The following is a 13,505-nucleotide window of genomic DNA, read 5'->3' on the forward strand; positions in this document are numbered from 1 at the left end:
TAGTTATAACTGCGTGTTGGCAATTCACCAAACCAGAAAGGGTAGATAATTTAACAGCATATGGTTTTTTTTCTCCCTATAATTTTTTAAGTAAAATTTTCAATGTATTAATGAACACATTTTAGGTAGCTACTTCATTTCACAAAAAAATTAAAAATGACAATTATTTAATGTTTAATGTCTTTATTTTCTCCAGAATATTTTAATATTGAAACCCAAATTGTTACTTTGAGAAAGGGAAAAACAGAGAAACATGAAGAGACAAACATTTCATTTCATTTAACTTATGGTATTGTGAGCAGTCACTTTTGTAGGCAACACTTTTTTTCTTTGTAGAAAAGAAATAAAAAACAAACAGCACCATTAAAGAATGCATGATCCCTGAATTCTAAACAAAACACTGTCTAAAAATTGTTTAAATGCTCCTTGCACTCAGTCACATTTAGTCAGGTATCAAAGCAAGCATAACAGTATTAAATTGTAGCAGTCTTACTGAATCAACTGCTCCCCCTTCTGAGGATTTTACACACCTTTTCTGAGTTTTTCCTGTGGGAATAATATATTCTTTGGTAGAGGACTGAAGGAGGGTTTTACTTTTCTGTATGCTGATATAAAATGTCTGTATGTTCAGGGCCTTCGCCCCCAATCTGTGTTTGTCATGCATGTTATGTTTGGGTTGATTTCACATTTTGCTGTTACACTGTAGGAGTAATACCGCCTTTTTTTTTTTTTTTTTTTAAAAAGGCATTAAATGGCTAATGTCAAACAGATGTAAACATTCAGAATACTGATCCCCCCCAAAAAAATACACACACACATTTAAAAAAAAAAAAAAAACTGTACTGAAAATATGAATCAGATTAGGTTTCCAGGAAGCAGGGGGAAAAATACAGCAGTACAAGAAAATTATGGCAACCAAGTAAAGCACTTTCTTTGAAACATTCATGAACAGTACAAATACAACAAAGTTTTTCTACAGTCTAAATTATTCTGCAACTATCAAATATAGTACAAAGCGAAATAGTATGTGCTATAAAAAAGCAGCTCCTTTAAATTATAGTAAAAATGCTTTTTGTTCGCTTTACAGTGACAAAGCATGAGGACTGAAGACAGATTTTTATATTCAGTGACATTTTGGCTACATAGGCCCCTGACAGTCTGACGAGTTCCTTTTCTAGGACTCTTCACATTGTTCTCTAGAAACACAGAAAGACAGTGACTCTGGGCTCTGCACGCTCAGCGGGCTCATTCCCACCAGGCAGCTAGTGCAGTGCTGGCCTCCACACCAGAGAGACGCTGCAACCCTAAGCGTGGCTTCAGCTTCTGTGACCTGGAGGCTCACCAGACCAAGGAGGAACTGGGAACCCAAGGCCACAGTAACTTCTTCTCTTGAAATTGTGCGAGTGTTTAAAATGGGGCTGCAACATCACGTATTCTTACTCTTGGCTGCATTATGAAGCACCATATGCACCAGCCTGTTGGGGTCTGTAGGTTTATTCTGAACGACTAAAACATCCAAGGTCTAGAAGTCACCTAAACCTGCTAGATCGCTCATCCCAGAAACACATACCACCATAAAGTCTTTATAGCAACCGGGCTCAACCTCATAGGTTTGTTTTCAAGTTTTTTCTTCAAACTAGACCTTAGCAGAGAAATATTATATAGAACTATGGTGCTCAGTTCACCAACATTTCTGCTCTTCTCACTATGGGGAAGGGAAACTATTTTCATTTTGGAAATGAATTTGCATCAGAACGTTCTTATTAACATGCCCATTAACTACTTAAATGTCTTTACACACTTCAGGCATATGCATATCATAGAGGAGGGGGATGGGGGAATAGCAGTTTTCTTCCTTCCCCTGCTCCAAAAGTGCTACTTAGGGAAATACATCCTTTGTGATAAAAAAAAAAAAAAAAAAATTACATGTTACATGTGCAAGTTCTATTCCTGATAGGGATTATCATAGTGCCCAATAATCAGGATAATGCACACACTAACATTTGCACATTACACCACAATAACCATGTAGTAAATAACATACTACATTTGCACATGGGCAGACACCTGTGGAAATCAGGAAACTAAGAACCTACTTACCTAATCCAAATATACTGGCTTTCGTATATATATATATATATGTTAAGGGGACATTTGTAAAACATCTGACCCATATTTTACTTCTGAATTTTTCATTCCATTATTTTTTAGCCCAAAGATATTAAATTTTCACTAATATAAACCATATGCAAACACCAGGAATTTGAACGGGGGCAAAAAAGAGGGCAGAGAAAAATTATCCTCTTTGGACCTGGGTGACAGAATCCATGCACGATCAACAATCAGTTCTCCAAAATTATGTGAAAAATCACCTAGTTTGTGAAAAATCAAAACATATGGAAGGACACTTTTTCGTTATTCCCAGTAAGTATTCCACAAGGATGGAACTGATAATGAGCTCAGTATCACTTCAGTCTCAATTGTACCTCACATACAGAGTACAAAGCTTGGTAGACCAGCGTTTCTTCAACACCCCGTGCCAGTTACTGATGTAGTAATTTTGAATCTGCTGGTGTGGACAGTACCTGACACTGGTCGAGGGGCAAGTGGATTTGGAGGGAGTTGGCATGTACGTGTCTACAGCGTAGGGGTTCCCCTCTGTGAGACTAGAGCGTGCTCTTCTGAACCAAGACGGTATTGCAGACAAGCAGACCACAGAGAGGATGCCGCCCCAACACAACCTGGCGCAGAGTGAGCTGGGACTTCCGCTGCATCCCTTGGGAGGGGCTGGTGAAGTGCACTGCTAACTTTCTCAGTCACTAACTTTGTTCATTTCAACGTGACCGTGAACAACAGAAGCGACCTTACCGAAGCACCGAATCTCAGCCACAGAGGCAGACCCCTCTCTGCTTTTCTTTAAGTATCTTTCACTATTAGCAATGTATTAATAAAAGTGACGTTTGTAACACCTAATAAAATTTGGCAACATCACAATAATAAATATGGAGGAAAAAAAGAAACATATACCGTGGTTGTTATTAAAAAAAAAAATCACAAGGTGGTTTTTTTTTTTTTCCTTTTCTCTCCAGGAATGTAATCTCTGCTCACTCCAGTTAATTTTTAAGACATCTTTTAAGGGAATGTCAAAAGTTTACATTGATGTGAGAATGTCTGTCATTCTTACCCTGGATACAGATGATTTCTGCGCCCCCCCCCATGTTTTGCTTCTTTTTTTAATTCTGCAGCCACAATCAATCAATGGGTTAATGGCACTCCACATTTTGTGCTCTGTAATCTGAAGTTAAATGGGCGTGGTTTCTGTTGTCTTTCATCTTCCCACAGTGTGCATGTGCTTTTTGAACTTGCTTTAGGGAACAGAGCCTCCTGAACTACAGCTGTTCTCTGGCATGAGGGTGGCCAAAGTATGTGGAATGTAGCTCAAATACTCAACACTCAGACTTTACTGGATAAACACTGACGATGTTTCTAAGATGCAGTATCCCATTTTCAAAAGCAGTTCCACTCCTCCAAATATGAAGAATGTACTGAATTCTACCTGAGGGGGGCAGGGGGGAAAGCAAAACATGCAATACCTAGAATGATTTTTAAAATAAGGGCTATTTCAGAGTCAAATATAATGAATTATATGGATTGCGAATCATGAGGAAAAAAACCGTTCAGAAACAGATCAACAACGTCAGCCTTCTGTAGGTCCTTTTTTATCATCAATGACGCTTTAAAAGAGAGGGGGCCAACCTCTGCAGAGTCAGAAGCCAGCATGTACTGGTGTCATCAAGAAAGGGTACAATTATTCCCCCCCCAATTTTAGTATCTAGTAGTTGTATTAGAGTGAATAGAATGGACCAATATTTACATTATCAACCCACTTCTATGTGTTTGCATACACAGCATTTTACGTGCTGATTTCTTAAATTTTAGGGCATTTTTTTTCATACTTGCTCTTAACAGCTACACATGATGCTCTGCAATCCTAAGGGCCTCTGGGCCTCTGGGCCTCTGCTGGTCAACTGACCTTACAGTATCAGGTGTCCAAGGGCTGGAACCAGATTCCTGGGCTTGAGGCCCACACGGCAATTTCAGGTATCAGACACATTTCACTACAATGTGTGCACAATGTCCAAGGCAGATCCAGACATTCTACCAGTCTCTGAAAAGAGTAAACAGGGAGGGAAGAGAATAAGGACAGTGGAGTGCATTACCGGCATACCTCCTTTAATGTATCTTTCAGGATATGAGCAAATACAAGGAATCATACATTTAAATCAGATTCCCCTTTCCAAATATGATTTAATCACTGTGGTAAAGGTAGGTCCAGAAGAGTCAACTGTGAAAACCCTTGTTGAAATGGTTAATCTACAGAAGAATGAAAAACCAACTACCTTACATCACTTTCACCATTCTCTTTCTACATTTGCATCTCTGGTTAGCATTAAGTAATTAAAAATGTCCTTTTCCTATCTACACCTGGATTAAAACAAAAAACAAAAAACAAAACAAAAAACCGAAACGAATGGGGCAGTGACCTGTGTACACTTGGACAGAAATTTTCCAAAGCCAGGGATGGTAACTTAGTATGCAAAAGACATGCCGCTGAGCCACTCGGTTGGGATGCGATCTCCCCTTTCTGGGAAACGCAAGTAAAGCATCCCAGAGAGAAAAGATAAGCTGTTCCAAAGTAAAATAAATTATCACGATATAAGCCACTGAGTTACTCAATGTGTTGCTGCTGACGCCGTTTGGCTTTTCCGTGTTGAAAAGGGATACTGCATCTTGCCTTAGAGCTCTTTACCGCACAACCAGGCAAGCTACACAGAGTTTGGAGGGACCTATGCAGTCGTCGTGGCAGAAGGCCCCACAGCCTTTGCACACAATCATGGCTTTCAGCCGGCAAGAGCATTTCAGTTCCAATTCATCCGCGTTGCTGCTGTCGGCAAAGTTCTGAACGGGCATCTGAGCGTTCTGACCAGGCAGGCCCGTGGCGGGATTGGAGCCGCTTCCCAAAATCCCAATGGACTTTTCAATTGCAGATGCTGCCCTTTTGAAGCTCGTGCTACCAAAGTGTATTGTTGGATAATTTCCACAGAGCTGCTGTTGTTGCTGCACCTGCATTTTCTGAGCAGCTAATTGGGTAAAAGGCTTTTGTGGCTCAGAAAGCAAATAGGAAGAGAAATCTGCATTTTTTAGCGCAAATGCTTTTAACTGTTCTTTCATTTCATTCTGGTCATAGGAAACTTGTTTCATGCCCAGTTCACAGCTGCTGCTTAAACCTTCCTCAAAAGAAAGAGGTTCCGATTTTATATTGCTACATATGCCCGTGGACTGTGGCCAACTAAGTCTCTTAGTGGTTTCCATGGTAACCGGTGGTTGCTTTTGATCGGGTGGGACTTCTGCATTAGGGAGAGGTGGAGGTAGCGGAGGTGGTGGGGGGGGAGGCGGCGGCAAGGCCAAGGGCGGAGGGGGCGGAGGGGGCGGGGGCGGGGCATGCGCGACCGCTTTGTTTGGCATTGCGTGGGCAGCCCCGCCCACATCATCACCTTCTTTCATGGGCATGTTGGGGGATACCATGTTGGCTAACCTTAGCTGGTGTGGTGCGGAAGAATGGCCAACCTCTCCCAGCGCCTTCTGTTCAAGATGCCTGTTGAAGGCAAACGCACTGCAGCCCACGGGGCTCTTGGCAGAGGCCTGTAACAGGGCTGCACTCGGAACGGGACCCCTGGCAGCCACAGGCATTTGGTAGAACTGCTGTCTGTGTGAGGTACCAGCATCAGGGTGGAAGCTGCCGTTCTTCTCGATGTGGAAGAGGCTCTGCTGGAAGCTACAGGAGGGGAGAAGCCGCTTCTGCTGTTTGACCTCGGGGCTGTGAACAATTCTGTTCTGCATGGGGTGCTTGTTCAGCCACTCCTGCTTAAACGGCTGGCTGTGTCCTCCTAGCGGGGTCAGGCCCGAGCTGATGACACAAGGCACCCCTTTCGCATCTGGCTCCACCAACAATTTCCCTGGCTCGCATTTAACTTGAGTGTGCTCCCCCACAGTCCTGGCGACTCTCTTTTTGGGGTGGTTGTCTCGCTTTCTCATTTGCAGTGGCGCAAGGGTCCCCGCCAGGTAGCCCTTCCCGTCCGGGTTCGGAGAGCTGGACGGCATTTCGACGATGGTCCTCTCCGGTGCTGTCTTCCCCGCTGAGGTAGTTTGAAGAGGCAGAGGGAGCCTGCTGATCTCGAGCTTGGCTCCCAGTCTGGGCTGAGGCAACACCTTTTCCAAAGGCAGGTTGCCCTGGAGTAACTGGGTCACCAGTGGATTGTTAGCCTCCACAGAGGACAGCCGGCAGCCGGAGCCCCCGGCGCTGGGGACTCTTTTCAGGGGGTCTGCAGCCAAGGAAATCGCCTCCTCCATGGGGCCAGAGGCGGGAGCCTTCACGGTCTGTGTCTGCGGCACGCTGGGGGCGACCTCCGCGGCCGGAGGGGGCAGCTCAGGGCCGGGGAAGTCTTCAGTGTCCATTCTAAAGCCCTTGTCCACTTCGTGAGGTTCGGACTTCACGGGGAGAGTGACGTTCGTTATGAGACTCCTGGGGTGAAGTTCTGACATGTGGGAGTAGCTGGTGTGCTCAGTTTTGACGGCCTTCGGACAGCTCTGCTCCAGATACTCCTTCTGTTTCCCTGAAGCAGGGTGACCACCCAGGGGCTGCCCTGTGCTCCGCACGCCCTCATCGTTCCAGCAAATCCGGCTGCCTGGGTTGTACTGACTGCTGCAGCTCGGGTCGGCTTCACTCTGGAAAGCGGCGGGGCCGCGTGCCTGCTCGGCAAAGCTAGCACTAGGAGCGGGCCCTTCGCTTCGTTTGTCCGGAACCACCAGGGCTCCTTCCCGGAGACCCGAGCAGGCTGCCGGCGCCGTGGGGCACTCCTGCTTCGCCGCGGCAGCGCTGAGGAAACCCGAGCCGTGGTCTACGCCTTCGGGGGCAGCCGCCTCGGGCCTGCTGATGACAGACACCTGGGGGCACGCCATGGGCTGCACGGAGGCTTCTGTCCTCGCGCACCTGCTCTGGAGGTCCAAGCTGGCATCTGCGCTTTCGATGGAGACGGTCAGAGACAGAGTGGAGGTCAGCGTGGCGCTGTGGTCCACGATGACTTTACACGGGATCGATCTGTTTATGGCTGCTGGTGCGAAGCCCCCCGCAGGTGGCTGAGGTTTCCCAGAACTGTCTGCCCTGTTTCGAGGCCCTGAATGTTTGTCCGAGCTCTCCGCGCTTAACTTGGGAGGACTCTCGTAGGAGTTTATGGTCAGCATGCTTCCAGTAAACACTGCGACAGGTGGGCGTGCGGCCAGAGCGTCTGTGGCCGCGGCCGACTCCCTGCAGCTCAGGGCCGCTCTCACAGTGGTACCCAGGGGCCCAGGGGGCTGTTCTTCACTCCCAGGCATGGCTAGCTTCTCAGAAGGAAATCTGCCGCTAAGTCCCGTTGGGGGAATCAAGACGGAGCTCGTGGAGAGATGGTTTGGCAAGTTATTTCCAACGGAGGGAGTTGGCACGGAGGCGTACTGGCTGGGGACCAGGTTACTAGCACTGTTGCTGGATAGTAGCAACTGCTTGTCATCCGTAGGGCTCGAGACACTGCAGCCCTCGGCCGGGACGGGGACAGGGGTGCTTTCAATACATTTTGGTATAATGGCTATGCACGGAGTGTCCGTTCCCTGGATGGTTTTTAACATGCTTATATTACAAGCAGAAATTGTGGTGTTTGCACTGTCGACAGACATTAGAACAGAGGATTTATCAACAGAACTCACAAAGGGATGTTCTTTAATTGCTCCCGACATAGCAGTGCTGCAAACAGACACAGGGACAGAATTTTTATTAAAAAGCATGGGCACACTGCTATTTTCAGAAGAGGTAGATGAAACAATTTTCTCAGATAAATGTGACACGGGTATATTCTCGTCAGAACTATGCACAGATAAGTCCGTGGCAGTTTCTGGAAGTTTAGCTGGGTTAAGAGACTGCTGTAATACAGTGGTGGTCTCCCGGAGGTGCACAGACTTGTTGCTAGGAGATCTGCAGTTTGGATTGACAATAATCACGCCGGTGGACCCCTCAATTTTTGTTTCAGGGGTAGAAGAGACTTCTAAGCTTGGAGGCCCTTCCTTTGAGCCGAGCGGAGGCAACCGGGACTCTTTAGTGTTCTGGAAGAGGTGGGCTCGGGCTTGATGCTTTGCAAAGAGCTTCGCCTTTGTCTGCTCTTTGATATGTGCCAGGGTTCTCGCCTTTCCACCCTCTCCTGGGCTCCCCATGGCTCCCGAGACGATGCTCGCCGCGGCGGCTACAGCAGCTGCCGCGGCCGCCTCTCGCTGGGCCCTCGCTTGCTGGGCCCGGGCCTTGATGTCTGCAAGGGTCCTGGCTCCTGTGTTCCTCCCACCACCGACCGATGTGCTAGGGGATGCTCGAGACTCTGGTTTGGAGACTGGCTGGCTCTTGATAATGAAAGGTGGCCCAATTTTGGAAAGCTGGATCTACAGGAAGGGGAGAACGGAAAGAGAAAGCGCTTGGTACATGATCACAGAGGAGGCAGGTGGAATGTGATAATGCAAGAGACAAGATGGGCTGCATCCTCTCATAATGTGGCATCAACGACACCTAAGTCCCCGAATGGGCCTTTAAGGTATAAAGCGACAATAAATGTGGCATGAATGTGAAATTAAAATTTTTAATCTCTGTTTTTCATCTACAGAAACATCAACCGGTGACTTCATTTGGTATGGAAATGAAACATCTTCTTAATGCCTCATATAAATGGAAACAAAATCCCTGCTTCTTAAAATGAGGTTAGCTAAAAAAGACTTAGAGATCGTTAGCTTTTAAATTATCTTCCTTCCTGGCATGGAAAACTGGGACCTTCATTCCATATGAGTTTATCTCTTCATTTGCCACAATGAAAAATAGCCTTAGCCAAGAGGTCAGAAGACTAGAATCCTCATCCTGCCTTCACTCAAAGAAGTTCTGTAATCTTGGGCAAATCATCGTGTACTTCGCTTTCTCCAGTGACCTCCGTGAGCCAGAGACTCCGTGGTTTTTCTGTACTCCCGTACCACCCGGCAAACTGGCTCATACCTGTATGATCAGCAGACAATAAGAGTTTGTAAACTCACTTGTCAAATGAGACTAGTTATTTCTGGTCTATTTCCTTCACAGGGCTGTTATAAGATGGAATGAGACAGTATTTGTGAGAGTGCTCTGCTTTCCAAAGGGATTTGGTATCATTATCTTTTCATAAAAGCAAGGGCAACCCTGGTTTTCTGCCTCTAAGAGCAACTACGGGTTGGGCAGTTTCTTCGGATATCAGTAATCTACAATTTGCTGAGTTTCATAAATATCCCAGCCCACACCGTCCACCTAACTCATGCTAATTAAGAGGCTCACAGTCATCACCAAATTAACGAGGCACAAGACTCAAAAACCAACACCCCAGAGCAATGCCTGTGATGTTCTAGTCACTAAACATATTCTTAGAGTCAGAGATTTGGAGAGCTGGAAGGGAGCTAGTTAAAGCCCCTCATTTTACAGTTGAAAAAACTGAGCCTGTGGAGGGAAAATAGGCTGCCCTGGAGTCATACAACTAGGGGGTGACAGAGAGAGTCTTTGGGTTCCCCATTCAGGGCTCTTGACAGGTACTACTATGCTTCCCTTGTTTTCTTCCCTCTAGGAAAAGCTTTTCCTAGAAAACATATCTCCCTTCTCAACATATGTATATTTACACTATAAAAGCTTGACACATACTATAGGATCATATCAATCTGAAATTATGCTTTGGAACTTTGGTAGATGAAATGATCTTTCTGAGCTATCTCATTTCTCATTTTCCAACCTGCGATGTCTCTCTTCCAATCCAAAGGCTTCAAAGAAAAAATGAATTTAGAGAGGAGATTCCATTTTTCCTTTTAAATATTTTCTTTAGTTCAAAAAAAGAAACAACTAAAAACGTTTAAAAAATTAAACCTAGATAGACTTAAGCAAGAGCTCAAGGCCAAACGAACACCAAATATACTTATGATATCCATCTACCGTAAAATGTACATTGAAAACAAGCTTTTGACAAGAAAAATCAGACTGCTATGTTCAAAAATATTTCCTATGAAAAGCATGCTTATATTTTTCTTTCCACTGCTTCAGAAATTAAAATGCATAGCAGGCCTTTAATTGGAGCTTAATGTTCATCTTTCACATCTTTAGAATCTTATTTAATAGGGGTTACTTTATTAAGTAGAATAACCACAGCTACACTCTTAAAAGTCAGCCTTATGGATATCATGAGACACATACATAAAATAGATGTCAGAGCAGAGCAAAATAAAGAGAAAGAAATTAAGAGCAACACAGCTTGAATAGGGTTATAATTCTAGACCAAACCTATGGTGAAATAATCCACTTAACTGTTGGACAATATAAATGGACTGAGATAAAAGCACCAAATAAATATAGATTATATTGGGTAGGGTTTTTTTTTTTTTTATTAAACAGAGTATTTCTTTTGAATTAAGCTTAATTTTCAGTTTACTTAGGCAGAGCCAATTTATATAAAAGATTTGTTTTCTGAGAGTTAAAACTAACCTGGGATCAAAAGAGAATATATAAATCAGAATGTTTCACTACAGGTTTTATTATTTGGGAAGTTAAATACCTCTTTACTATCTCAAAAATTAAAAAAAAAAAAAAGATTTGTATATCTGCGTATCTACAGCATTTTTCCCTCAGGGTGTGCAAAGCAATTTCACTGATTTACTCAAGAAATATTTAATGAGGCTCTTCCATAAGTCAGGTCTTTTCTGCTAGGGAATGGTGGTGGTGAATATTTGCTGGAAAATAAATGAGCCGATATTCTCGACCTTCTCCTCCTTCATGTATGCCTCTGACTTTTGACTACTTTCCCTAGTCCTACTGAACTTTGATATCTTTACTTTCCCCAAGTGCATGTAGGTCTTCATCCTATACCTTGGAGTCCCCAAAAGACCCTCTATCTCATGGCCTATCGGCTCCTCCAGGCCCTGTTCTCCCTCCCCATTTCTTTTTCCTTAAATGCTGAGGTCTAAATATATACATATATCTAAAATTATCTTGTGAGCTCAGCAATCCTTAAAAAGGATCATTTAATATTAGAATAGTGCTGAGAGTATTAGATCATGAACTGCTACATAAAACCTAGAGGGAAGAAAACCTTATTTAATTCTGAAAATTAAGCATCTAAATAGGAAAAGCCTAGCTATGGAATTGTCTTTAATGTTATTATTATTATTCCATACCTTGAGAGGCGGAACTCTGGGCTCCTCTCTTGGAGGCTGTTCTTTCTCAGGTGGGCTGCTGGATGGTAAGTTCCGGGTTGACTGATCATCTTCTATCCTAGCCCTCTTTTCCTTACAGATTCCAAAACTGTGTTGCTCTGCAGTCTTCCTCTTTGATATCTCTGATTCTCTACTTTCATTTCTTACCCCATCGGGTGACTTGGAGGGCTCTGACAACTTGGAAGAATGCGAGGTCTCCAACCGATTCTGTGAGCCCCCTTGCTTATGTGTTTTATTTCTAGAGCCTTCTGAAAATGAAGCCTTATCCACTGATGAGACATATTGCTTGTCCTGTAATTTAGCTGATGGAAGCTCATTTCCCTTATTCTCTGTCTCTTCAGAAAAGACAGGTAACTCCAATGGTGAAGACGCCCCTTTCCTTTCTGTTCTTTGCAGGACATTATGATTTTTTACTTTTATCATTTCTATAGAAGGAAGTTCTGGAATTGAAGCAGGATAGGGCTTTTCAGTTTCAACATGTGATTTACAAGGCTGCTGATTCAGAGTCTTACTGTGCAAGTCTTCAGATGGAAATGCTTCAGGAACAATGGAGGAACCCATTTTGATAGGTTCAGGAGTATTTGATAGAGTCTTCTGTTGAGAGAGAAGGCTCTCTCCCAGCGGCCTGGCAGGGGCAGAGCCTTCATCTTTCGGTGGGGAGAGTGGTTCTTCAGAGAGGGAAGGAGACTTTCTTTGCTGATGCACCATTCTTTCACTCATGGAAGAATTAGAAATTGGAGATGTTTCTGAAGGAAGTGGCAAACTGGATATAAAAGTGGTCTCAGATGTGAGAAGCATGGAAGACACTGAAGACGTTTCTGATGTCAAAGGTAAATCAGACATGGGTGATGTTTCTGATGTTAAAGGTAAATTTGATCCTGGGGATGCTTCAGACGTCAAAGGTAAACTGGACATCAGAGATGCCTCTGATATTTCAGGGGAAGTGGATACTGGAGAGATTTCTGACATCAAAGATGCATGAAGGTTTTCATCAGGGGGATTTCTCTGATTATATTTGTCTGCGTTTTCAGTGCTGGACACCTCAGAACAAAACGTTGTCTCAAGGGAGGCTGGAGTACATGATTCCTCTGAGGTGGACTGGGTTTCCCCTCCTGGGGATGTCAGGCTGGTACAGGCTCCCTCTGGGCTCTCGGAAGAGAAGGAAGTCTCAGAGATGCAAGCATTTTCCGAAAGCTGTTCGTCAGGATCACTCTGCAGCTCCATATCGACAGCAATTCCTTCACTGGGAAATTGGCCTTCTAAAGAAGATGCCCCTGTTTTTATTTTTGGAATATTGGTCTCTATTGCAGCTTCTGGCTCCTTACGTTCTGTGTCACTGACATGAGTCACAGGTGAAGTGGAAGGAACGAGAGAGTCACAGACTTCTAGCTGATCGATAACAACTGACATTTCTTCCTGGGGAGATTCGGATTTCTCTTCCACCTTCACTTCAATAGGAGGCAAAGTTTCTAAAACATCATTCATCATAACACAGGATTCCAAGTTATCTTCAGGAGGTGTTACTTGGGGCTCTTCATGAGAGTTGGCTGGACTTTCAGACACCTCAGAAAATTCAGGTATTGTCTTATGATTTTCATCCTGACACTCACAGATACTAGTCTCTACCTCTTCTGCAATCTCCTCCTGAATCACAGATTCTTCAGGGATCAAGATATCTTCTGATTCTGATTCTGCCATCACATCTTTACCTACATCTACCATAGGACAAAGTGTAGCACAGAAATCAGGCTCTGGAGAAGTTGGACTTTTCATGCTTTTTGGCTGTTGCTCTTCCAAGGGAGACTGTGCGGAAAGACCTGGAAGGCCAGACGTTCCACACGAACTACTTTCAGCTCCATCACTGTTTGGTCCAGAAGTGAGCTTCATCGATTCCTCTCTTGACATGCCCAACCTGAACAGAAATTAGAAAGATTCAATTATTGTTCAACCACAAAATGTGAAAGATACAAATTATTTATGTGTGTGTGTATGTGTGTGTGTATATATATTCAACAGAAGTAAATGCATCAAATTAATTTTATAATCACTAAGTAACATGCTTAATTTATGTAAACTAGTTTATGATGACTTAGTTCTTCTACTGCTTTTATAATCATAACTAAAGTAAACTCTACTTCTGGTTAAGAAAGGTATAGACTGAT

At 44.0% G+C, this 13,505-nt stretch overlaps 1 protein-coding gene across 5 annotated transcripts in view; it reads right to left on the reverse strand.

Annotated features, from left to right (window-relative positions):
- Positions 1-229: 229 nt before the first annotated feature.
- ASXL3 (ASXL transcriptional regulator 3) overlaps positions 230-13,505 on the reverse strand; it is a 183,014-nt gene continuing 169,738 nt past the window's right edge. For all 5 annotated transcript variants that reach the window (XM_032421416.1, XM_032421418.1, XM_032421419.1 and 2 more), the window contains 2 exons: positions 11,305-13,255; positions 230-8,520 (listed from right to left, as the gene is read on the reverse strand). In XM_032421416.1, the coding sequence (XP_032277307.1) occupies positions 4,807-8,520; positions 11,305-13,255 (5,665 nt within the window). In that variant the 3' untranslated portion in view covers positions 230-4,806. The remainder of the gene's footprint in view (positions 8,521-11,304; positions 13,256-13,505) is intronic.

This window comes from Phoca vitulina, unplaced genomic scaffold, assembly GCF_004348235.1.
Source record: "Phoca vitulina isolate PV1807 unplaced genomic scaffold, GSC_HSeal_1.0 scaffold24, whole genome shotgun sequence".
Lineage (NCBI taxonomy): Eukaryota > Metazoa > Chordata > Mammalia > Carnivora > Phocidae > Phoca > Phoca vitulina.